Here is a 26,124-nt window from a genome sequence, read left to right as displayed (position 1 = left end):
CACTACACCAGCCTCCTAGTTAGGTGCCAGCCTCATGCACTTACCGTACCCTGGCAAACCTGCTGTTGAGAGGCCTTGGAGTTGTTCCTGGGCACTTGGTGACAGAAGGAGGACTAGCCAGGCCCATCGTATCTGAGCAACTTCTCCTTTACCCTCTCCCAATAAAACACACTGCAACGATTTATTTACAAAGCTTTATTACTGCAATGAGGTGCATGGAAGAGGCATTGCTCAATACAGGACCAAAGGGTACAGAAGGAGAGAGAGAGAGAGACCGAAACTAAACTAAGAAGCTGCCTCTTGCTCGCAGTCCCCATTAGAGATGATATAACCATGGAAAACAGCATTTGGAATTTGGCAAACAGGAGCTTCCTGCATTTTCCATGTTAACGTTCCCTCCAGGGGTCTGGTTCAAATCCAGCTCAAGCCGCTAGCCATTGTAAGGTGTGCGGTGGCTCCTGTGAAACAAGTTAGTGGGTTCTTGGCTCAGGTCCCAGTAGATAAGTGGCCACATGACAAAAATCCTCCCTCCCTGTCACAAACTGGCCTCTTCTACTAGGCAGCATCAGCAGAGAAGTCGAGGATTGAGTGGGAGGCCTTCTCCCTCGCTAGAGATAGGGACTCAAGGGGAGTTAGGCACCTACAAAAGCTTTGAGGATCCGAGCCAGGATCCTTCCTGCAGATCCAGCTTGAGGCACGTTGGTGGGGGAAGCTTGACCCTATCTGCCCTAGGATATAAACTAGAGGACTTCAGGCTCCAGGGCTGGTGAACCAACATGATGATTTGGCTCCATCTCTATTCAATTGTCCAGTGCCATTTCACATTTTAATTTTAAAGTAATCCCACCTGCCCTGTCTCTCCTGCGTTCGGTGCCCCTACATCCAGTCTCTGGTCCACTGAAAGTCATGGAGATGCTCTAGTGGGTGGAATCACCTTCAAGCTTTCTCCTCTGGTCAGCACTCCCCTAGACGCACTGGGCTTCCCCCTGCCACACGGAGCTGGAGTTTGCTCCTGTCTTGCTCTGTGGTCTGTCAGAGAAGCCCAGGGCCGGTTTTCTTTAATGAAATATACAAACTAGGGGAGATAAAGACCAATTCGTCACCGTGCTGGAAGGAAGGAATTCTTGCCCAGCTTTGCATGTTCATGCACCCACAGACCCTCCCACACAAGCCAGGATTCCACATCCTAGGGCAGCTCTTGCTACAACAACTCTAGTAAGCTGGGCAAGGTCTCCACCTCCCCTGCACCACCATCGCTGACACTAACTGCCCCCCCCCCATCCCACTTATAGCAGGCTCAAGCAAAGAGGGCAAGGACTAATGGACCAAAAAGACTGAACTGTCCAAAGGAAGGGCCTTTCTTTAGGGTTGAAGGCATGGGGGAAGCTTGCATTGCTGCCCCCTGTACTGCACTGGGATGTGTGATTGTCTCCTAAGGGAAGGGGCCAAAGCCCCATTGTTTGGCACTGTTAGACGGACAGGACAGGGCACTAGTAAATGGAGAATAGGGGAAATCTTGCATTAACCTCCGGCCTGGGATGGATTACAGCAAGAGGACTTGCCCATCTCTATCATCTAGATGGACATGCAGAGGCTTTCAAACATCTGGTCCAGCTGCCACCTTTCGCCAGCACTAAATTCACTTAACAGAAACAAGTCATCCATTGGCAGGTCACGGGAAAAATCAGAAAGATGAGAAAGGAAGTGTGTGTGTGTGGGGTGGGGGAGAATAAAGTAAACGAGGCCGTTAAGGAAAGAGAATCCATAACATGGAGCGGGAAGATGAGTGCGTTCCACCTCTGTGACGGCTTCCTCCATCTTCTTTCCGCCAGCCAGGCTAACTGGTGCCTCCCAGCGGGGAGGTGGCGGAGCAGTTTTCTACATTAGCGGAACGTGGAGGTCTCTCTGCAAAGCCAACGTGTCTCCGCTCCTTGTGTTCTGGGGAGGGGAAAAGGAAAAAAAAAGATGCAGAAGCTGTAGATTGTGAGCTCCCCAAGGCAGGGATCACCTGTTATTTGTTTGCATGTTACCTAGTGCACGGATCTTGGATTGACAGGAGTCAGTTTATGGCTCTGAGGTGCAGGTCCTTAGAGCCTGGGGCTGTGGGGACCCTGGGTCTTTGCCACTCCCTTGTCACCACCAAGGGACTGTCCCTATAGAATCACCTCACCAATCCTGGAAGGTCAGGCCCCGCAGGAAGTCCTGTTGGAATGGCCAAGGTGTGCACCCCCTGCTTCAGCCAGGAAGTGACCCGAGTGGGTGGCTGAGTGACCCTGCATGCTCTCCATTGCCACTGCATCAGATTCCGCTCTTGCTTATCTCTTGTAATCTGCCTCCAGCCCATTCCCACTTCACTCCTGCCCTTCTCCTTGGGTCCTCCTGCTCCTTGCCTCATCTCTGGCTACTGCCCATTTCCTGCATTCCTGACCGTTGGCTAGCAGACCCAGCACTGACCCTGGCTCGTCGGCTGACTACTGACTCTGACTTGACCCCCCAACCTCTGATCCGAGTCCTTCCCATTGGGCCAGACTGCCTGCGCCCCGGTTCCTAATGCGTAGAGACTACTGGGATGACAATAATCATGAAAGCAGCTCTCCAAACTGCCCTAGGCTGACATCCCTTTATCTAATGGGAGGACCTTGCTTCCACCCAACACTCTGTCATTTGCAAAGCAGTTACTGTTTGCAATCCAGATGCATGATTAGGGGGGGAATATCCATTCCATGGATCCCACCAAGCGAGCCTCTGGGGGGCGGGGCAGGGATCCCAGCTTGTAGCTATTAAAAGAGCCATGTGGCTCTTTTTGTGAGAGTCTGGGTGTTAACCAGAGTGTTGTGGCCAAACTCTAGCTCAGGGGAGGCCTTTCTGCTGAGCCAAGCTTCTCCATGCGATTTCAACAGGATGCAGGTTCCCCCTTCGCTTTGTGTTCCCAGCTGTTAGTTGCCATGCGCTGTTAAAACAGTAGCCACGTTCCACCCCAGAGCTGGCTGCATTTCAGCACTGGGGATGTGGCTCTTGCGTTTTCCTTTGCCTACCCCACTGTTGTGGGTTAGATGAGGCTTCTTTAATGAATGTTGTGAAGCTGCCTGAGAGCCGCCCAAGGAGCGGGTACCCCTGAAGTGTTAACGGGCTCTGCGTTAACTGGCTCTATTTATGGACTCTGCATCCAGCACTGATTAATTCTGTTGTTGCTCCTGCTACACCCCCCCCCCCCAACACCATTCTTGCTCCTCAGGCTCATGATGTTACCACTTGGGGAAGGACTGTCCTGTCCTGGATCTGGTTCCTGGGCCTTGGTCCCCTCTCCTTCAGTAGCTTCAGGTTTCTCCCATTCAGTGAGCGAGTTCAGTTCATCCCCAAGCTCTGCTATCCCGCCAGCAAAGGACACTTTCTGGCCACCTACCGGGAGTAAACACCCACATGTTAAATGATGGGAGTCTCCATCCCCCATCACTGAGGGTTCCAGGCTTCATGCAACAATCAGACAAGTGCTTTAAAACGTCACCATGAATCAGTGAAATCCTGATGATCGATCGAGCCCAGGGCAGATCCAGATCCAAGCCCTCCTTCCCCTAAAATTAACATTAGGATCTTCTGGAAAGACCCTTCCTCTAGTCTCTTCTACTCAAGGCTCCAAAGTTCCTCCCAGGCAGCCCACCAGTCTACACGCTCCGGGAAGGCTAATGAAATACCTTTGGGAGCCTGATTAATTTGCAGCCACAAAAAGCCACTGATTTGGGATTAGGGTGACCAGGTATCCCGATTTTATAGGGCCAGTCCTGATATTTGGGGCTTTTTCTTATATAGGGTCCTATTACCTCCCACCCCCATCCTGATTGTTCACACTTGCTGTCTGGTCACCCTATTTGGGGTAGCTCAATTTCGGAGACACCTTGGCCCGGGGCCCAGCTGGCTGAGGAAGAAGAGGTCAGATGGACACATGGACGGGAGCTGTGGGTGATCTATGTCCTCTGAAAATTAGGCCTTGTCTACACTACAAATGCCATCCTGGCAACCCCCTGGTGTAGACGCAGCTTGTGCCAGCAGATGGCGTTTCTCTGTTGCTAGAGCAAGACCACCTCCCTGAACAACATTAGCTATTCTGACAAGACTTTGTAGTGGACACCTGGCCTTGGGGCTGGGGGCTTGAAAATGGTGCTAATTTTAGCCTTGATGCTTCAAAACCCAAACAAGGAAAATGCAAAGGGAGACCGAAACCAGGGCTTATAAAGCCTGGCCCCCAGGTTAGCGCCAGGCCAGGTAGGTGCCTCCTCTGAAAGCATAATGGAGATGGTAACTGACCCTTAACCCTGGAGGCATTGCTGGGTCTCCCACCCACTGCAGCAAATCCCCATTGATTCGCCATTGTCTATCACGCCGGCAGATTACCTTTCCTTTTGTGTGATTTGATGACAGCTGGATAGATACGGGGTTCAAATGCTCTGGCCTCATTTCCTGGGGCTTTTCAGTGGGCAGCAACAAATGAGAAAAAGAACAGGACGCATTGCACAGAATTCTCCATCGGAAATATTAACAAAGGGGATAAACAAATCGTCAAGCAGGCCAAACATGTCACAACTCGATGTGCTCTGAGCAACAGCCCTGCAGAGGTACGGACGGGCTCCCCTCTCATAGCTAAGCTGAACTGTGGGACATGCTTACCGTGTCCAGGCACAAATCAAGGACGGTAGATCCTGAGCAGCACAGTATTAGGGGCGATCAAACGCCCAGTGAGAGCCCTGACTCAGAGTGAGGGGGTTGGGGAAGAGCACAGATACATCCTGAGTGATTCTCTGATTTACACTGGTCTCAGTCTGAAGGGACTCCTTTACAGTCAAAGGATCAGGTCCCCTAGGCTGGGAGGAATCCAGAGCTAGGACAGTCATCTCTGAGAGCTAGAGGATACCGGTGCCCTCTGAGTGATTCCCCCAACAGGGGAAGTGGGTTGTGGCATTGCCGTTGGTTTCACACAGCATGAGACCACCCCCTAGGTGAGTTACGCTCTGAGTGTTCAGCTTTCCCTAAAACTAGAGGTGTTGCCTGCACTTTGAATGGGGAGAGAACAGACTTCTGTTGTTTCCCTGTCAATGAAACCACCACCCTCACCCTTTGTAGCGTTAACGTGCTTCCCTGCAGTGGGAAGAACCCAGCTCCAAGGGGAACTAGCTAGTTTGGGAGAGCCAGAAAGCTGAGAGGGACTAATCTCCAAAACAATGGTTTACACCAGCCCCTCCACACCCACAGCTTTGGGGGCTGAGAGGGAAGGGAAAATGGGACCCGGAATGGAACTGCCTCTAGTTTGAGAATAACGAAGCAAACTCCTGCTGAAGAAGGTTTTGCAAACCCAGGGTGTCGTCACTGCAGAGTTAACTCTGGCATTGTCTCCGAGCCCTCTCCTGTCCACACAAAATCCTGTTGCCCAAGTGGGTCTATCTTCACTGCAGTTAACCCAGGCTCTTATCCAATTTTAGCTCAAACCTCTCCCCACCAACCAACCCTCTCGGACTTGGGTTTGGAGATGCTTTAAGCCCAGGCTAGCTGACCAGGATGGGGCTGGGTTAGCCCCGGTCTCCAGTTTAACACTGGCCAAACCACTTGAGTGCCTATTGTCCTCCAGTGCTTTCCCACAATTCCCCTCATGCGCCCAGGACAGACCAATTCTCGCCACAGCTGACTGGCAAAGAATCCTAGAGCAGCCCAGCTCACTGCACGCAAAGAACTAAGGGCTCTTCCTCCCTGAGAAGTCCTAGCAACACACACAGGAGTGCAGCACCACCAGTGAAGGCCTGTTAACTGGGGCCTGCCTGCTGCTCACCCCAGGGCTAGAGTATTGCAGTGCAGCCATGACCCAAGAGCACAGCTGGGTTTTGTCCCTTGCTGCTGCCAAGGGAAACTGAAGTAGTAGCAGAAAGGGAAACTGATGGGCTTAGTTTCCTTGTGTGTGTAACTGTGACTGCTGGAGTCCAGGCGGGCTGCTCCCTGTCCATGTGTGCTCTGAGCCAGCACACTCCAGAAATGGCAACGAAAGTTAAAATGGCACTAGCCACAAAGACTAAACTGAAGGTTGAGGGTTTTGGTTTTTGATGCTTTCAATTCTAATCCTCAGAGGGGTTTGTTGTGACCCAGAGAAGGAAACATCGGGCCAGATGCTGATCTCAGTTAAACCAGCATAAATCTGGAGAAATTCCATTGACTTCACTGGAGTTACTCCAGATTTACATGGGTGGAAATGAGATCAGAATCTGATTTTGTTACCATACACAGGGGCCAGCGTCTGTTGTGAATTACCCCGTGTAAATCCAGAGCGACTCCGTTCATGTCTCTCTGGTTTTGCCCCAGAGGATCTGACAGCAGATTCTGGGCCCCAGTTTTTTCTTGGCAACCTCTCTTTCCAAACAGAACAGTGCCAACCAAATCAATGATCTGTTGTGGCAGGAAAGAGAGAGGACTCTGGGGCACTGAATGCTAAGGGGGTTCCTTTATTACGCCTGCTGGATGCAGACGGACACCACGGTTCTCTCTGTCTCCAAGACTTGCTCAACAGCCTGCGTTCCATGGTGTCAACCTTTCTACGCTCCACCTGGCCCTCCTCCCCTGCACACCTGCCTTGCCGCCCCCTCCAGAACCTCTGGATGTTGTGTTTGCAAGAAGCCTGGACACCAGTGCAGGTGTGAAACCCCAGGCCCGGCTCCCCGAGGTGAGAGACGCCGCCCGCCGCGATGACATGTGCCTCCTGTCCTGATAAAATTTCTCTCTGCTGTAATCACCAGCTTCCCGGCGCCTCTGGAGCTTAGCAGCAGGGCGGGGAGTGTGCGTGCACACTCGGGAAGGGGTGCGAGCCTGTGAAAAGCAGCGTCAGCTGTTTCCCCAGATTTGGCTGGAACCGTTTTCTTTCTTTCCGTGGTACTTCTTGTACAATCCCTCTTCCCTGGCCTCTCACAAGAGGGAGCCATTCCCTTACCGGAGTGCTGCTTTGGCAGAGCTGGCTTGGGACGGGCTGCTGCGGCCTCAGGTGCCAGAGGCAGCTCCTTCATCGCCTGGGCTCCTGGAACGAATACAGGAGCAAGATAAGCCATCTGGGGAGCGACCAACGAAGGTCAGGGCGGCTGGCACGCCGTCTGCAGAGCACAAATCCTGTCCCTCCCCCACTCCACCGTCACCGGCTATTTCAGCCCAATTCAGCCACTCTCTGTTACCCCAACGCCCCATCGCTCTTGCTACCCTTTGATGGCCGTTTGGTGGAGTGAGCTTGGCAAGTCTTGGCCCAGTTGCAAATAAGACAGGTGTCCCTGCTGGGGAAGAATCTTCCCCTGCTGCAGGTGGCTCTGCTAATCCCCCTTTGTCTTCAGCTGCAGCACAGCAGCCAAGGACTGAATGGGGCCTGGAGATCGGCTGCCCCTCTCAGCCCTACAACGTTGACACCAGGTCAGGATACAGCCCCATTGGGCCAGATTCCTTATGCCGCCATGGCGGTCTAGTAGATAGACCTGGGGGTTTGGATTCAGGAGATCTGTGCTCTAGTGTGAGTTCTGGCAGGGGCCTCAGGGCAACTCTGTGCCTCAGTTTCCCCTCCCATACTTTACCTCCTCTATTTAGACAGTAAATAACTGGCAGGGGGGGGCAGAGGCTGCTTCTCGCTATAGGTCCATACAATTCCCTGCACCATGGGTCCTTGATTGCTGCCGAGGCCTCTAGATACCTCTGTAATAGATCTAAATCACAGAACACAGGGAGAACTCTCTGCAGCTGCTACCCTTCCTTCCTTCAGATGCCCCCGCTGCTACCATGTGGCCTATCAGAAACCAGCCAATTGGCGACGGCTGGAGGGGCAAATTGGGACAGCTGGTGCTCTGGCTATTGCTAATTGCAAAGGTATTGATGTCTATAAGATTGTATCTCTCTGATTATATCTTTCCCTCCCCCAGCCACTCCCTCGACTTCATACCTGACTTGTCTTCTTAGACTGTATGTTTGCTGGGAGTTGGGACAGGTGCCAAGTTTTCCCAAGTGTTGGTGCAGGGCCTTGCCTCATGAGTCCCCGATCCTGACCGGGGCTTTTAACTGCTACTGGGACACAAATCTGAAATGGACACTCAGGTGCTTGGGGGAGGGGCACATTACAGATTCCCAAAAAGATTTCACTACCATTGTGTTGGCAGCGCTGTGTGTGTGTGGGGAGCCCAGGACTGGAAGGGGAGGGGGCTGCGGGGCACGACTGAGGGGCATGGACAGAGCTGTGGAAGGGGAGAGCCCCAGGCTGGGATAGCAGAGGGGGATGTGCTTCTGAATGGAGCAGCTTTGATGGAGCGGTGGGGTGGGAGCCCAGGACGATAAAAGAAACAAAGAACTTAACTCTAACTCCAACCAGCCTTTCCCAGCTCTCGCGGCCCAGACTGGACGGGAGCTGAGGTGCCGAAGTGCCAAGATAAACGTCCCCGATTCCCACCTCCCTGAATTTAATTGGAGGGGGGAATCTCGCCATCCCCCAGCAGTGCAGGGAAAGCAGGTGGGTGGGTTGGGGTGGGTGTGTGTCTCTGACTGAATGCCAAGGCACCAGGCTCACCGCTCCTTCGTGCCAAGCAACAGGGATGGTTTCCTAGGTGACTGGCGGCTCATTGTACCAGGGAGGGAGCGTATGCGTGATGGCGGTGGGGAATATTTACAGGTTTCTCCCTAGCAGCAAAGGCGCTAAATGAAGGGATATTTTAGTATGCGCAGCGGGCCCCTGGTGAGTGGGATCCAAGGAAGGCGGGGTGGGGGGGAAGGAATACTGGGGCCTTTAAATAGAATCTTGCTATGCCGGCAGCCTCCCACCTGCTTCCAAACTCCTTGACCGCCAGACTCGGATCCAGGGAAAACTGCCCTGGACTAAAGCAAATGAGCAGGAATTTCCTTCCCAACGGCTCTCCTGTCCCACACATCACTTCCTTCCAGGGCTCAGAGAGGTCAGAACCCCCACCTCACGCCCTGCTTCCCATAAATGGCCAAGCAAGCCCCATCTGCTGGAGTCTGGTGGTGCTCATCCTCGGAGTATCTGAGCATCCAGAGAACCTAAACAGCTGAGCCCTGCACAGGGATCCATTGCTCCAGGGCACCGGGCTTGGAAACCTCTTTCTTTCAAAGAGGAATCTCAGCAGAGCAAGGCCAGCAGGATGCCCTGGGAACTGCTGAGCCGCCCTTTGAGCTGGAGAACAGATACGAACTCTCCGCCAACACTGGCAGCCAGGAGCGGGACGAGTCATCCCGGAGCTCCTGCTGAGCCTAAACCGTGGACTCGTCCCGCTCTCCGGTTCAGAGACGGCTCCTCAGGCTTCGCGAGGCACCCCAGGGATGGACTCAGCACAGCGAATAAAGCAGCGATTCCCATCGCCGTGATACCGAATGGAACAACCCTTCTAGCCAGAGAGCTGTGATTTGTGCTGGCGTCTAGCACTGTCCCCACATGGAGAAACTGAGGCCCAGAGCAAGTCCCCAAGATCAGCTGGAAAACACCTCTCCTGAGTCCCAGCCTGGCAGTGAAAGGACAGCTGCAGTAGCCGCCAGCCATTGGCTAAGTTTCTTGGCTGCATGATTTGCAAAGGACCATTCTCCCGGGGCTGTTGGAAACACAGCGCCAACCTTACGGGATCCAGGACTAGACACTCGTCTGCCTGGCTCCCAGGCCTGTCCTTGTAGGACATGATCACGCTGCATCGCACGGCCCTGGGCTCCCCTCCTGAGGGAAGATCTAGCGACCTGAGCTTCCCCTCTGGTTTTCCATTACCCCTCTTCCCAGGCAATGGCACTGCTGTGTTACATTGATGTACGGCAAGTTGCAGTACTAACTACTGCCACTGGGATGCAGGACAACTAGCTGCCCCTAAGGGGAAATTTTGGGTGCTGCAGGATGTGCAGACCCAGAGCAGGGAACCTGGTGGGGCCGAGTCCCGGGGCGCCTGCCTGCACCTGCAGCCCAACACCACTAGCTTTGGGCACCAGCTGCTTCTGCCCCCTGCCTCCCCCCAAGTGGCTATTTATACTGCATGTCTCTTACCAGGAGCGCCGCTGCTCTCGAGTTCACATGGGCCGGGGATCTCGGAGTCAATGTCGTCTGGGTCACAGGACTTGTCATCCTCGGCCTCCCCTTCGGAGCTGTCCTCCTGCTCGGCAGCCTCCTCGTCCTCCAGGCCGCTGCCGGCCTCCAGGTGTGACTGCACAATGCGCTGCATGGCTGGAATGCACAAGGAGGGAGGAAGAGCCAACTTGTGCCAGTGGGAGCCGGGTCCAGCCAGTGCAGGTTCCAGGCGACCCAGCCTCTGTGGTCTCCGGCACTAAGTAGTGGAGTGCGGTGGGATCCGAGAGATGGGAGCCACACCCCACTAGCCAGCTCTCTGGGCGTATTATACTGTAGGATCGCAAAGCACTTCACAACCCCCAGACGACATTCACAGCCTCCCTCACAGCAGGTCAGTGTTATCCCTGCTGCACAAATGGGGGGAAACTGAGGCACAGAGCGAGGAAGTCACTTACCTGAGATCAAACCCAATCAGTGGCTAGAGCTGGAACAGAACCCAGGAGTCCTGGCTCCCAGGCCTGTCTTCTAACTACTTCACCTTTCTCTCGGAACTCCACACAGACCAGATTCTTCTTTCACTCACATCAGTTTTATTCCCAAGTTTACACACTGATTTCAGAGGAGTTAAACCTGATTTCAATTGCTGAGAGAATGTTATCAAGTCTGAGCTCTATAAAGGACATTACCAATATATTCTTCACATCATTGGTGTTACAGTAACACCACCTGTGAACCTCAAGTTTGTTTCCTGACCAGTTTTTCCCCTCCATCCCATGTGCATGCCGGCCTGTTTGTTACAGGGTTGCTTGTAAGTGCTGTGACATGTGAACACTGCTTGGCTATTGTGGGTGGCTAGTAAGCACAGGCCCACGGGCATGGGTTTGTCATTGCAGGGCAGTGATAGTCTCGGCAGGTGCTGATGGCGCCTTCAGAGAAGAGCCAGTGCCTGAGCTCTGATCCCCCTGTGCTCTGGGCGTGTTTGTGGAGCTGCTTTCTGGATGCCCTTGGTTCTCCCTGGACTAGCGGACCCAGCGGAGGAGGCAATCTTCTCCTGGGAGCAGCGAAGCCTTGTTGTATGGTAGAGACCCACCGGGCCTGCACAAATCAGCCCTCTGCTGAACCAATCTGCACATGTGCCTGGAAACCCATTCCTGGCAAACCTCTGGGTACGCCGGCTCAGTGCAGTACACAGGGCTGCCCTATGACAGCAAATGTCAGTGCCTGCATACGCTGGCCCCCCACCCCAGACTCTCTCTCTCTCTCTCTGTGTGTGTGTGTGTGTGTGTGTGTGTGTGTGTGTGTGTGTGTCTGTGTCTGTGTCTGTGTCTGTGTCTGTGTCTGTGTCTGTGTGTGTTGCAGACAGACACGTCTAGCCTGCTAATGGACCGGCCAGCAGATTGCAGACACACAGCTTCAGAGTACAACGCAATGCTGCAGCTTCCCACGACCTTCCCCCAGCCTGCCTGGGGATCGTATGAAAGCTCAGAGGTCAGATGTCCGATGTCCACAGTACACTTACTGCGTTCAAAACCCCACAGCAGCACCCAGTCTCAGAACCTGGGTCAGCTGATCTGGGCTTGCGGGGCTCGGGCTGTGAGGCTATCAAATTGCAGTGGAGATGTTTGGGCTCTGTCTGGAGCCTGGGAGATGAGCCCCCCACTGTAGACATACCCTTAGCGCCCCTCTTTGAAGGGCTCCACGGGATCTCATGAAGCATCAAATGAGCCAGAGTGGAATACCTGGCCAGGAAGTGAAGTGGAGAAGCAGCCTGGAATTTAATACGGCGCCAGCTCCCACCAGGATGATTGTCCTGTCAGCAGATCACGCTGCTGCTCACACCCCAGTGGACAAGAGGAATTAGCTTCACAGCCAGTGAAACAGACAAAGCACACGGGGCAAAACCCTCCCTCCCTCAAACGAATCCGGCTCTGCCCCAGCGGTTTGATCACTAGACATGCTGACTGGGTCTGGGTCTTCATCCACCTCCTTCCCTTCACTACCACTGGACGAAGTGGGGACCATCCTACCTGCTCACCCTTGCTGTGGTACAGAGGCGGCTCAAAAGGGTTCCAAGCAGCATGGTAGCCTTCATGAAATCTGGCTTCCCGCGGGACCAGCGCCAGTCACTAACTTCCCAGCCAGGGGAGTTTGCAGCTGGGTGCAGGGCCACCCAGAGGATTCAGGGGGCCTGGGGCAAAGCAATTTCAGGGGCCCCTTCCATAAAAAAAAGTTTCAATACTATAGAATACTATATTCTTATGGGGGCCCCTGCAGGGCCTGGGGCAAATTTCCCCACTTGCCCCCCTTCTGGGCAGCCCTGGCTGGGTGACCCTAGGCTATAGAGCTCAGCTCATACTGCCCCAGCTTCAGGTAATGTTCACATTGCAGCTGGGAACCAGCCTCCTGGCCCAGGCAGACTCGCACTAGCGCGGTGAATGGATCTTCTGGCTCAGGCAGGTGCCCGGGCTTTCGAGCCCCCCCGACCCCCTCGGCTTGAGAACCCGAGCTGGAACGGCCCCACTGCTAGCATGAGTCTGCTTACATGAGCTGGGTGATCCGCTCCCAACTGCAGCCTAGACAAAGCCTCTGCAGCCTGCTCCTCCACACCCCGTCCCTAGAAACCCTGGTGCTTTATCAGTGACCTTGAAACGGTCCGAACAGCACGGAATTTCCACCCTGTCCGAGCCAGCACCTGCCCTTCCAGGCTGGAGATCACCACTGACCTGACAACCCAGCCGTGGTGTCACAGTGGGGGGGCGAGTCCTTACTTAGACGCCTCAATGTGAGCTGAGCTCAGCTGAAAATTGGGGCTGCTGAGAACCAGGGCCGCCGAGAGCGGGTTTGGGCCCAGGTGAAAAAAAGTTTCCGGGCCCCCCAGGAAGGGCGGGCTGGCTAAACAGGGCCGACGAAGCTGGGGAAGCCGGGCCCCAGACCCCCTTCCATACTGCCAGGCCCCGGTAATTTGTACTGGCTTCCTCCCCCCTCTTGTCGGCTCTGCTGAGAACATAGCAGGTGGGGAAATCTGACCCGATTTGGGGAGATGGGGGGACGACGGAACTTGCTACGTAGCTCAGATTTGGGGCCTTTTGTAAAAAAAAAAAAGCAATTGAAATGTATATTTCAGGGATGAAAAATAAAGGGATTAGGGCGAGATGCAGTAGAGGGGGTGTGTTGGGTCACGGGCAGGAAGCAGAGGTGGCTATAAACACCACCAGGTAACAAGCCACTGTCAACAGTGGACTCTTGTCTCTGTCTCGCGGATCGGTTTTATTTCCCCAAACAAGGTGGGTCCCATTCCTTGCTGAGATCTACATCCCTGCCCAGGCTGAAGAACGAGGAAACATTTGCTTTGTGGGAGCTAAGGGGCTGGGTACACAGGGCTGGAAAGAGGTGGTTACGGGCACTCAGAAACAGGGTCTGAAATACAAGAGCTGTCGCATCTTTGAGCCGAGGGGAAATATGGGTTTGGGATAAAGGGGGGGACAGGGAGGCAGGACTCCTGGGGTCTCTTCCTGGCTGTTGATTACAGCAGGAGATAGGGAGTCACGTTTCTTGGTTTGTAACTGCAGGAGGAAGCGGGGTACATTGGTTAGAGCAGGGGCCTCCCGGCAGTCAGGATGGCTGAGTTCTGTTCCTGGCAGGGAGAGGCAATACAGTCTAGTGGCTGGATCACAGGATTGGGGGCCCCAACTGGCTTCTATTCCTGGCTCTGAGAGGGAGTATGGTCCAGTGGTTAGAGCAGGGGGGCCTGGGTTCTATCCTGGGCAGGTCAGTGTAGGTGTCTCAACCCCCTTGATCCTAGGAACTGAGGCAGCGGGAACCAGGAGGCCAAATCCCAGCTGGGCCTGGGCAGAGTGCGACCTGAAGCCACTGTCCCTTTAACACGCCAGTTAGCGTGTTCCACCAGTAAAGTAGGACTGATGGCAGGGAGAATGGCGGGCGGGGCCCTGCTGCCTCCCTCCTGGATTAGAGGAGAGGGAGGCTGTGCCAGAGCGTGCCCCCCCACCCCGGCCACACTTCAGCCTCCACTGGCTCTGAGGCAGCTAAACCTGCACCCAGCCCAGCTGCCTGAGCTGCTGCCAATGCACTGAAGGGGAGTGCAGGAGGTTAGCAGAGGAGCCAGAGAACTTAGTGATAAGCTCAGGGAGAGAGATAGAGTGATGGCAAAGGGAGGGGAGAAGCACCCTCCTCCAGCCTTGAAGGCAGCACAAAGGAGCCTGCCGGGCCTCCCTCTCCGGCCGGCCTTGAAACCAGCCAGTGCCTGCATGGGAGCCAAGAGGCAGGAGCAAAGCCAGAGTGGCCGGATCGGTGGCCGGAGGGCCAGCGATCGGCATGGCCGACACTCGGGGCTCCCCAACACTGGCTGGGATGCCCCGAGGCCAGGCTGGAACAGACCGTTCCAGCCCCTGCTGTACTAAGGGCCGGGCAATATTGACCCTTTTCATTCCACTGACCCTTGGGCCCTGATTCACCCTAACACTGGCACGGGGACTGAAGGGAGAGAGCGATTCGCCTGGGGCCTGCTCTGGCCCTGGACAGAGTTAGAGGGGCCTTGAGCCCCCATGGCCCATGGGCATCAGAGCCACCCAGAGGAACGGAGCATGGGAACACCCTGGCCATACCCCCTCCTGCCCCTGTCCTGCTCCCTGCACTGGCCATGGAAAGGGGACAATTCATGGGGCACGGGGCTTCCAGATCACAGGGGCCATAGGAAGCTGAAGAACTGGCCCTTGGGTGAGTCATTTTAAAGGCACAAGGGTGTAAAACTTCCCAGGGAGTGGGGGGAATAACAATTCCCTGGGCTTGGCATGGGGGTAACTGGGTGAAATTTACAAGGGGCCAAACTACAGGAGCCCATTGTCCCTTCTCGCCTTAAACTCTGATGAATCCTGTGACTTCTTGGGTCCATCTGCACAGCAGGAAAAGACCCATGGCAGGGCCACAGCTGGCCCGGGTCAGCTGACACAGGCCTGGGCTGCAGGGCAGTAAAACTGCTGTACGGGACGGCTCCCAGAGCCTGGGCTTCTGCCCAAGCCTGCATGTCCCCCTGGCTATTTTCAGGCCTGCAGCCCGAACCCTGTGAGTTAGCTGACCGGGGCTCAGACTGCAGTGTAGATGTGCCCCATGACGCACACAGCATTTAAGTCCCAGAGAAATCTTGGGTGTGAGAGACTTAGTCCTGGCCTTGATGGATTTCACCATCTGGAGCTGAAACAAAGCCAGATTCGGGGCTAGATCCTCCACTGATGTGAATGGGCACCCCTGCGCCAGAGCCGCACTGGTTCACATCAGCTCAGGGTATGAGCCCAAGGCACTTTGGGGTTTTTCCAAGCTGTGTGGCCTTTGCTAGCCCAGGAGCATCCAAGCTGGGCCCTTCTCTAGCCATGCTCCCTCTGGGATGCCCGTTTTGTGAGCGATATCGACCCAGGGCATGATTTCCCCCTTGCTTCCCACAAATTACACACCCCTCTATAGCCTCATAGGCCTCAGCTCCAGCAGGTAACGCAGCCCCCCAGCACCATCTGGGTCCTTCCCTCTCTCGCTGCCATGCGGGAGGCAACGTGCCTTCAGAGGCAGTGACAGAACAAAGCAGGGGGCTGGGAGGGAACACGGGGGAGGGAGAGCAGAGCCCGAGTCCTGGCAGATTTCACAGAACCCGAGATGTGACAGAGACAGGTGAGAACAATAGGTGCGTGCGGATTAAGTGGGAGCATGCAGCTGATGGGAAATTGCTATGTATGGTACAGAGCGTGTGTGCACGTATGTGTGAGCTTGACGCAGTGTGTGTGTGTGCATGAGAGAGAGAGACAGTGTGTGTGTGCGTATGAGTGTGCAGGAGTGAAACTGGGTGATTGTGTATGTGTGGGAGACGGAGAAGCAGCCGAGCAAGAAACGTGTTGCCTAAATCCACTCCTCATCCCCACTATCCACCAATTCATGGCCCCGCTCCAGCCCTCGGTTTCCCTGTCGGTAACGTGGGAGTGGGGGTGAGCCTGAACTCCAGGCTGTCTGCCCTGCGCACTGAGATCCCCAGGGCAGCAGTCAGAAGGGGTGAGCTAGGTGCAGCGAGGACCCTCTCTCTAGATCTCACTGCCTGTTGAGGCAGCCCCATCGCCATGCACCCTGCAACGAGATCCCTGCGGGGCAGTAAACTCTTAAATACCTGGCAGCGTCTGCAGCACAGACAGATTGTCGAACGCACACACAGCATCAAATTAGGGCTTTAAATAGATCATGTCAGTAAACACGCTGGGCCATATTCATCTCGCTCTGACATTGGTGTAACTCCACCTGCTCCAGACACGTCGCTCCTGATTTACACTGGGAAGAGGAGAGAGGAGAACCAGGCCCTCTGATTTTCCCAGTGATGCTCGTTCAGCTCAAAAGGTGCTAATGAGAGATTTGGGTTTGGTGTGGGGTTGGTACATTACACTCTCTCACCTGGCAACAGCTGACAGCTCCGATAGGGACACTTGCTGAGAAAAACAGGGCCAAGCCTGTTAACTCCACTGAAATAAGTCAGAAGTGTTTGTACAGAGCTTAGCACAACGGGGCTCAATCCCGTTGGCCTCCACAAGCTCCTGTAATATAATAATGGGAAAGAACTTGGGAGGGAGCGAGGGACATTCACCTCGGCAGAGAGGGTCCTTCCCAAACCTCATGTACCATCTAAGTCCCATTTAACGACTTCAAAAGAAGCTTAAGTGGGATATCAGCAATGCACAAAATATATGCTGGCCCATTGCTCACAAAAGGCAACAAAGGTCTTTTGCTGATGAAGACAACTTGGCCATAGGCAAACCCAGAGAGAAAAGCACAGCTCTTTAACCCCCAAGATCGGACCATATAACTGTCAGAATTGCAGAGGGAACACATTCTGGGTCTAAAACTCTGTCTTTTTTTAACACAAAGCCTCTGTAAAGAGGGAGCCGGGACTAGTGGAGTGAACAAGGGTCTGGCAGCCAGGATCTCCCTATTCCAAGCCCAGCTGAGCCACAGACTTGCTGTGTGGCCCTAGTGCAAGTCACTGCCCCTCTCTGTGCCTCAGTTTCCCTACCTGTAGAACAAGGATGGAATTATTTTGCTTCCTCTTCTGGCTGCTGCTGGGCTTATTTGATCTCTGCAGAGCTTTTAGCATTTTTAAAGTGCTGCACAATTACCACCACTCAGCTCTGAGGCATTTAAAATAAAACACACTGGCTATTTTTAATAGGGTTTGGGGGGGGGAGATAAACAATGTACCAGCTCCCCCGGCTCTGCAGCAGCAGCTGAAGCCCCAAAGTTATGATCCAAAGGATTTTGTGGCCTTTAAGGATTTGAACTTTTCCCTTGTAGCTTTTGGAAACCGAAACTCGCTGCAGGGAATCGTGAAACTGACTAGACGCAGGAACAGAAACTGACCAGCTAAGTTTCACTGCCCCCAAGCTGATGGAAGACCAGTAAGATGTCTATCAACAAGGAGGTGAGTGAGTGAGGATGGAACACACTGCTGTGCAGAGGGCAGTGAAAAGGCCACACACATCCCATGGGGATGGAGCAGGACTTGAGTGATACATAGACCTTGTGGGTGAAGTGGGACATAGGTGATGCATAGACTTTGCACTGTCTTTCGGCACAGGTGTGAATTTCAATGCTGCTCCCTTTCTTTCTTTTTGCAAAGGATGAAATGAAAGCACATGTACCTTTAAGAGAGGGAGGTGTGTAGACACACGGGGTGGTCCTCTTTGTTTTAAGCAGGTGGCCCTCGCCCAACGTTCTCTGGAAGGGAGGAGAATGGACTGTCAACAGTACCAGAGCAAAGAAATCAAGAGTCTCCAGTGAACATGGGCCTACGAATGGAGGGCCAAGCTCAGGGCTGGGACAGCAAGTCAAGCAGCCAGCCAGGTGACCCAGCCAAATTTGAGGCTGGCGAAAAGCACTGGTTGAACCAGCCTAGACAGAAGTCCAGTTCCTCAAAGACTGCAGAGGTGGTAGTTGCCCACTTCAGGCAACATGTGTTAACTCCTTATGTTTAACAGCCTGTTCCATCTTGTATCTAGCTGTGACACTCTGGGAGTGCCTTCCCCCGGCCTGAAGGAGAGCTCGGTGTGGCATGAAAGCTCCTCTCTCACCAACAGAAGCTGGTCCAATAAAAGATATTCCCTCCCCAACCTCATCTCTCTCATATCCTGGGACTGATACAGCGGCAACACTGCAAAGGTATTTAACTATCCCTGACATCACTGGGAGTTTGGCACCTAAACATCTTTAAGGATCTGAGGGCCTCTCTGCACAGAACAGGGACGGTGTGGTCACTGCACTACCTGTGTGTGTCAGACCAGAGCCCAGTTCTGCTCACTCCAGGAAGCCACTGGCTCCTTACTCCACCTGGGTGGGAGAGGCTTTCTGGAGAGAGAGGATCTAGAGGGTGGGCTGAGACTTCCTGGAGGAGGAGCCCTAGGAGCTGCCAGCCCTGAGGAAAAGGGGTTTGAAGTGAACTTTGTTTCACTGTCAATTTCCCAGACTCCACGGGGTAGGGATGGTGCTCGGGGGAGGCTGAGTGAGTTTGGATTCTAACTCATGTGAGTGGACTGTGTCTGAGAGCAGGTTTTGGGATGTCCCTCCTCAGACAGACCAGTTAGTGCCACTTGCTATTGTGGGGCTGGGCTGAGGCCCAGAGCGTTCATGACATATACGTTGTCAAACACCCATCAGATGGTTACAAGTTTCATTCACCGTCAATACCGAACTGGGGCAGGATTTGAACTGGCCACACGGAGGTGAAAGGTTCCATATGGCACTGTCCGTGGCCGCCAGCCAGGGGCTGGTTTTGTTAGTACACTGCAAGGTGGCGAAAGTATGTGGCAATGACGAGATAAGTCACAAATCCTCTACAGTAACAAACTGCGAGTTCTCTGCATCATAGGGAGGTGGAGGGGCTTGAAGAGCAGCCAAACCCTTAACCGGTTCCTAGGCTTCAAATTCCTGGCTCCTGTTCACTTCTTCACCTCCCATTACAGCTTAGCGCTTTGCCATGCATTAAGGAATTTAATTTCATTCGAGATCAAGGAGAAGTCATGGAAAATATGGGCAGAGATAATCTCTGGCTCCAAGCTCCTGGAGCGTGGGGATTGAGCTGGGCTTTGCGGCAGCTCAAGTTGTTTGGGAACTTCCAAGGTAACTTTGCACCGCGCAATCTATCACTGTCATGCTGGTTTCACAAGGGCAAGAAAAAGACCCAAGGCCATGGGCCGGGGGTGCCCTGACATTTTATCCCTTAATCAATGCAGAATAACCGCGGTGACTTGCGGGGCTCCTGATAGGTAGCGACCGAAAGCAGCAGCTATATGTGACCAGCACAAGCTTCCCCTCCATCCTGACCTACGGTCTCCCACTAGTCCAATGCACAGCTCTGCCAATGCCCCACACGCCTGACCTGCCATCCCTCTGCTATTCCGATCCTTAGCCTCTCCGTGTCCCATGCCCCGAGCCCCACACCCAAGCTCAGGAAATGCCAGGGTAGCAGGTTTTTCCACCAATGGGTGAACTAGGATGAGTCTGTCTGGGGATGGGTCATGCCCCAGAGGCCGCGTTTGTGCCTGTTCTGAGCCAGTCACACCACTGGAGGAAGGGGCCTTTGTAGCATTCGTGTTGCCACTGCCTGCACCCTCCCAACTGACGCCGATGGAGGGGGCTCCTGGGGCTGCCGATACAGGTCAGAGCCTGGGTTGGCCATTTTACTGCGTCTCCATTCACCCAGCCAATCCTCCGCACTCCCTCCGTGCAGGGCCCCGTCACTGACCTGGTATGGGGAATAATCCTCTTCTGCACGAGGAAGAGGGCGGGCGAGAGGAGGGAAGAAGAAAAAGAGAATCAAGACACAAGCCAGGGGAGTGGGACAGCTGCAGGGGGCACCCACTCCTGGTCAGAGAGGGGCCCAGTTCCCGAGTGCTTGGGGCCAGAGCTGCTGAGAACGGAAGGCAAATGCCTCTTCGGCTCAGGGCCCCAAGGCCAGGTGCTCACCCCAGCCCCCATGCCAGCCTCAGGCAAGGCTGCAGCGAGATCACCAGGCAGGGAGGTGCCCAAATGGGGAGAGAGTCACCTGGCAGCACCACCATGGGCCGTGGGGCCAGGCCATAGCAGGCCAGAGCTAGACCCGCTCTGCTGGGCACCGAGAACCACCTCGGGCATCCCTCCAGGCCTCTCAGTCTGGCGTTCGCTCTCCAGGCTGGGAGGGGAGGGGGATCCCCTGAGACCAGGAAAGGGTATTGGGATGGGGAGTCCTCAGGCTTCAATCCCAATTCCTCTTCTCCCCGGCAAGGGGTCGCCCGCCTTGCTGCCCTGGCGCACCTCAGCTAGCTGGCGATGGCCACAAGAGCCTCCCCACCCCCAGGCCCAGCCACCACCAGCTGTGACCTGGCTCCCCCCAGCCCTCTCTTCCTCTCCAGAAAGGCCGATGAGGGCCCTGATGGTGGCTGAGACGCTGCCTCTGTGGAGACCTCCCTCTGCCTGGCCTCCCGCACATTCTGTGCCGTGTCCCTCCCCGACTGGGACGGAGGCCACGACCCCCGCCCAGAGCAGACTCACCTGGGGACGAGTGCTCCGACATCTGGAAGAGCATGGCAGGCGTGGGCCTCCGGCGGCGGATCTAAACGGGGGAGGAGAATGATTTGAACATCACCATTTGAGGTGGGGGTGAGGAGAGCTGATGACTCCTTGCTCCCTCTCCCCTTCCACCTCGCTTCATTCTGGCCCACAGGGAACAGGTTTCTCCGGCCTCCACTACCCACCCCCCATCAGAGCCGTTGTTGTGGTCCCCAGGACATGGCACCGGGGCAGTGGGATGCTCAGCCTCTGACATCCTTGGTGCCGATGCCTACGAAGAGCACGGTAACAATTAGGCCGCAGGGGCCCGGATATCCCAGCCGACCACGCTGACCAATATTGTCTCGTTGTTTTCTGGCGCTCCCCTGTCTGACCCCATCTCTTGTGTTATGCTTCGCTTGCCAGCTTCTTGGGGGCAGAGGCGATCTGTTTATTGTGTGTTTGTACAGCACCTAGCGCAACAGGACCCTGGACAAGGACTTGAACTCCTGGGTGCTACGGTAATACCAATAATAAAATCCTGCACCCCTCAGGTAACCCTTCACCATCACATGCCCTCTAACCCAGCGCCCTAAGCCAGGCAGCTTCTAGTCTAGTCCACCGCCTGGCTGTACCAAAAAGCTGCAGCCAAACCCTTACAATGTACGTATCATCACCGCCCTCTACTGGGCAGCATTGGACTTGCACATATATACCCTCTACAGGTTATAAGCCCTGCAACAGCTACAGCCAATGGGGATTCTCCAAGGGGTAGGAGAAGGTTTCCAGCCCTGCCACACCAGACATTGCTGCACATCGCACATCCTCTGGGAGCCCTTTGAAGATGACAGAGCAGCCAGCGCTCGCAATTTTATCTCTTGACATTGGACAGCCCTGGCCCTTGGAATCACAAACATCTCCGATTTCAATTTTTAAAAATAAGGACGTTTGCAGGCCCCCCACCCCCCAGGGCTGCTGGGGAAAGCAGGGAAACGTGACGCAGGTGAAGTCTCAGAAACCGGCAGGCGAATAAAAAGAACCCCCAGTTTATTTAGTTAAAAAAAACTCATGATTTTTTAGCGTATCTTGTGATATTCTGGGGGGACTTTGACTTGTGGTTTTGGAATGCCTGGGGCTGGCCAGGCTGCCTGACAATCCTAACACCCTTGTGAGGAGGTGTGCAAGAGAGAGAGAGAGTGAGAGTGATCTAGTGTGTGCATTGATTTTACATGGGTGTCGGGTGTGTGAGTTGGGGTGTTAGTTTTGTGTATCTGTGTGTAAGTGACCTTGTGTGTGCGCGTGAGTTGGCTTTGTGGAGAAGTGGCTGAGTGGTGTGTGCCTTGGTATGTATTGGGGTGTAAGTGATTGTGTGTGAGATGGGCGCTCTGTGTGTGTGTTGGCGTTGTGTATCAGTGTGTAGGTACACGATCTAGCGTGTGTACGTGAGTGTGAGACGGGAGATGTAAGTGCTCAGGCCTGGGGATGTACCAAGTTCTCCTCATCCTTGGTTTATTAAGTAGGGAAGCATCTAAGCCCAGGGCCTCCCTCGCGAGGAGGTAGTAGGAGAGGATGGGGCAGACAGTCCAGCTGCAGGGGCTGGTCAGTCCAGCCCAGCGGGATGAGATCGGCTCTCTCAGATGCCAGGCTGGTGAGGCCAAGCACCTGGAGGAAGTGAGATCAAAGCTGAGCGCATCTTACAGGGGGGCAGTTCGGGCCATTCTGGAGGCACAGGTGGGGCAGCATCAGGGCAAGCTGCTGGGACCGACATGGCAGCCTCATCCCTCACCTGGCTGGCCCCCGCATGTGAAGGGAAGAGAAATCAGGCTCCACAGCCCTTTGGCCTCCCTGTTGAGGCTTCTAACAGAGGCCAGTTGGTGCAATTTGTCACATGGACCCAGGTCCGCCAGATGGAGGCCCCTGAACTCAGGTCACATGGGGCATCCAACTTCCATGAGATGGTAACTTGACGGGCCATTGGCCTGATTGGAGCTGCCCCTCCCAAATGTAGGAGTCAAACTACTCCCATGCCTGGAACGGAAACCAGGTTTCATCTCTGACTGATAACCCTGAGGTCACGCTCCTCTCCAGTAACACATCGGCGCTGGGCCGGTTATGTGGCTGGAGGGGGGAGCATATCGGTTAGACTTGCAATTCATGAGGATCACCAGTGCGAGCGGAACCCGGGTTTGCTTGTGAAATTGCATCTGCCATCATAGGTGCCGGAACGAGGGGGGGGGGGGTGGGGGTGGGGGTGGGGCTGCTGCACCCCCTGGCTTGAAGTGGATTCCATTATATCCAGGGGTTACAGTTTGGTTCAGTGGCTCTCAGCACCTCCCCCTCACTCTACAAGTCATTCCAGCGCCCTGCCTGGCATGCACCGTCTGTAATCTCACCTGACCCAGCCTGGAACTCGGAAGCCACCTAGCCCAGGCAGACAGGCAGGAGGCCCCCCAAGACAGGGGGAACTTTGATCTGACACCCTCCCGACCCTTCTGCTCTTTGCTGGGGGCTCCTGAGGCCCAGACCCAAGTAGCATCTGGATTCAGCAAATCCAGTCCTCAGTGCTGCCTGTCTGGAGGCACCTGGGCTTGACAAACACAACTCACCCTCACCTGTGCAGCTGGGGGAGGTTTTTGCAGCCAGATTTAACCCTGCGTGGTGACTGGCCAGCACCAGATTTAACCCTGCGTGGTGACTGGCCAGCACCCGAACGGCTATTCTCGCTCCAGGGGCATGGTTCTGCAAAGAGCTCAGGTTCTGCCCTCCTGGCTGCTAAGGGACTACGGTGCCTTTTATGAAATTCCAGCCCTTTAATGCCCAGATGCCTCAGCCTGCTGACCGGCTCTAGGACAGGAAGTGGAGTTAGGGCTGAGCAGGGAAGGCACGGGTGGGGGCATGGTGCTTTCTTGGGGCTGTGCTCAGAAAGTGGGTTCGGGGGTCATTCAGTAGATAGGGTCTGATGCTCAGCTGGCGTAAATCAGCCCCACTGATGTCAATATAGCCACACTGATTCACACCAGCAGTGGATCCTGCCCGCTGCTTGTTGGCGTGTGAGTGTGAAGGACGCGTGTGTATGTGAGTGTGCGCTGGGCTTGGGTGTGTCGCGGCAGGGTGCGTACCTGAGCAGGCTTTGATTTTTTATTTTTTTTAGATGGAGGGTTGTTTGGTGTGCCAGTGTCCTGGCTGGCTGGGGGTGTGAGAGATGTAGGGTGCACAGACCACTGTGCATTTTAGTGCATGCACAGCTGGGGGTACGAACCTGGGGTGCACAGACGTGGCCTGGGGCGTGAGTTTGTTTGCACTGGTTTTGCGGGTGGGTGTGCAGGAGGGCTGGGTGTGTGCGAAGGGCTAGGCGAGTGTGCGCAGGGAGGAATGTACCGAGCGGCTGGGTGACCAGGTGTGTGAATTGTGTCTCCACACCTATGTGTGTGACTGGACCTGTGAGGGGCTGTCTAGGAGCATGTGCCTGTTTGCATGGGGGTGCGTGTGTGACCTAGCAAGCAGGCACCAGCCGTAGAACCCAGCATTTCTCCGCTGTGTCACTGCCTCCTGCCCCGTTGCCCCCCACTCCCGACATGCTCCCCTTACCATGTCCACTGCCCTGGGGTCCAGCTGGCTGGGGGGCGCCGGGACGGAGAACTGGATCTTCTTGCGGTCCTTGGGGTCCATCGCACCGTCACTCTCTCCCACTTCCCAGCGGAGTCTCCAAGTCCACGTCTCTCTCTCCCCCTGAACTGAGCGCAGGGAGAACGGGGTTGTGTGGCCCCTGCCTTCTTCCAGCCCAGCAGGGTCTCTTCCTCTGCTCCTCAGTAAGTGAGTCTGCACCCCGTCCCCCAGCAGAGTTAGACAGCTCCTGAGCCCAGCTCCATCCCCGCTGCACAGTGAGTGGTGGAGACGGGAGGGGAGAGGCAGAGAGAGAGAAGAGGAGGAGGGAGGGAGGGAGGGAGGGGAGAGACAAGTTATTACTGGCTTTCTGGAGTCAGCCTGAATTATTAATCTCCCTGGGCAGGGGGGCAGAGGGCTAGCTTAATGAGCCCTCGTGGGGAGCCAACTGGCGGGGGCGGGGGGTTCAAACAAAGCCACCCACGTCCTGTCTTAACCCTTTCACCGCCCAGCTGCAGAGATGCCCCCCCCGAAGCAAATGGTTTCTAATGGGCAGCATTGCCCAATGGGGCAACCAGGCACTGGATGTTCTCCAGTAGATAAAGCATTAGGTTGGGAGTCAGAAGACCTGGGTTTTATTCCGCTTCTGCTGCTGAGTTAAGGCAAGGCAGTTAGCTGCCCTATGCCTCAGTTTCCGCAGCTGAACAGCAGGGGCAGTGATTAGAGCTGCTTGGGACTTGTTCAGTGAATAGTTTTGTCATCAGAAAAATGGCAGTTAGCAAGACAGGGTCGGGTGCAACGAATTTCCCAGCTTGAAAATAATGTTGAGGAAAAACAAAGCAACCAAACGTTCGGGGCTTCAGAACGCTGACATTTGCCAAAGGAAAAATTAAGTTTTCCTGGCACAAAACAACGTTTCAGTCCCAACTGTAAAGCTCGTTTTACTGCAAAGACGTTTCTAGAAGAAAGGTTGAAATCTACACCAAGCTCTTCGACCTGAGCCGAGTGAAAGTTTTCGACTGACCCAAAACAAGGGGAAAAATCAATTGTTTTTTCAGTTTGAGAATTCTTTCGAGGTTTCAACCTTTCATCCCGATTGGAGAAGGGAAAAGAATGTCAAACTCTCAAACGCATTCACCGCTGCCCTCCGATCGCTCCACACGGTGCTGTTGTAATTTGCTATGGGGAGCTATGCTGGATGTGTATATGTATCTAAGGTTGTGCGTGTGTATGGTGTATGCTCTTTGCATGTGTGCGCATTGGTTTTGTGTATGCATCAGTGTGTGTGTGTGTGCACACACGTGTGTATCGGCTGAACGTGTTGGCATGGTGAGTTATGTTGTGTGCGTGTGCACACTCTGAATGTGTACACATGAAAGCATGCATTTTTTGCTCTGCCTGCAGGTGTGTTTATGTCAGCTTTGTGTTTGTGCCTCATTCAAACACTCTCCCTCCAGCAAGAGCCTGCTAATTTGGAATCTGCTGCATTTCAAAGGGTAAGGTTAGCAGATGTAGTGGATACAACACTGGGCAGGGGCAGAGGAGACCTGGCTCTGCCACTGATGGTTTGTGTGACCTGAGCAAAGTCACTTATATCTCCGCGAGCCTCAATTCCCTATCTGCAAAATAGAGATAACACCTGCCTCACAAGGATATTGGGAGGAGAAAAAAAAATCCATGAATTAGTATGAAGATCAGCTAAATATCTAGTAGGCTGGTTTTTGGAACAAAAGGTCAAAAGATCCAAACTTATTTTGGAACGAAATGTTATAAAAAACTTCAACTCATCAATGTCGACATATTTCGGTTTCCCCATGATGCATGGTGGCCACTCAGAGGCAAGACCACAGTGCATCCTGGGAGATGCAGTCTAGGTAGGGAGCATGACCTACAGGGAGAATGGA

At 54.5% G+C, this 26,124-nt stretch overlaps 1 protein-coding gene across 1 annotated transcript; it reads right to left on the bottom strand.

Annotated features, from left to right (window-relative positions):
- Nucleotides 1-180: 180 nt before the first annotated feature.
- On the bottom strand, nucleotides 181-24,537 carry PPP1R1B (protein phosphatase 1 regulatory inhibitor subunit 1B). The gene is made up of 9 exons (XM_050935266.1): nucleotides 24,206-24,537; nucleotides 20,621-20,681; nucleotides 19,836-19,858; nucleotides 17,737-17,812; nucleotides 10,034-10,210; nucleotides 6,962-7,045; nucleotides 4,390-4,461; nucleotides 3,250-3,399; nucleotides 181-1,938 (listed from the first exon to the last, which is right to left on the bottom strand). The coding sequence occupies exons 1-9, from the start codon at nucleotides 24,284-24,286 to the stop codon at nucleotides 1,838-1,840; spliced, it is 825 nt and encodes a 274-aa protein (XP_050791223.1). The 5' UTR covers nucleotides 24,287-24,537; the 3' UTR covers nucleotides 181-1,837.
- Nucleotides 24,538-26,124: the final 1,587 nt, after the last annotated feature.

The sequence above is a fragment of the Gopherus flavomarginatus genome, chromosome 25 (genome assembly GCF_025201925.1).
Source record: "Gopherus flavomarginatus isolate rGopFla2 chromosome 25, rGopFla2.mat.asm, whole genome shotgun sequence".
NCBI classification, from domain to species: Eukaryota; Metazoa; Chordata; order Testudines; family Testudinidae; genus Gopherus; species Gopherus flavomarginatus.
Note: the sequence above shows the minus strand (reverse complement) of the source record. Positions and strands in the feature narration are given on the sequence as shown.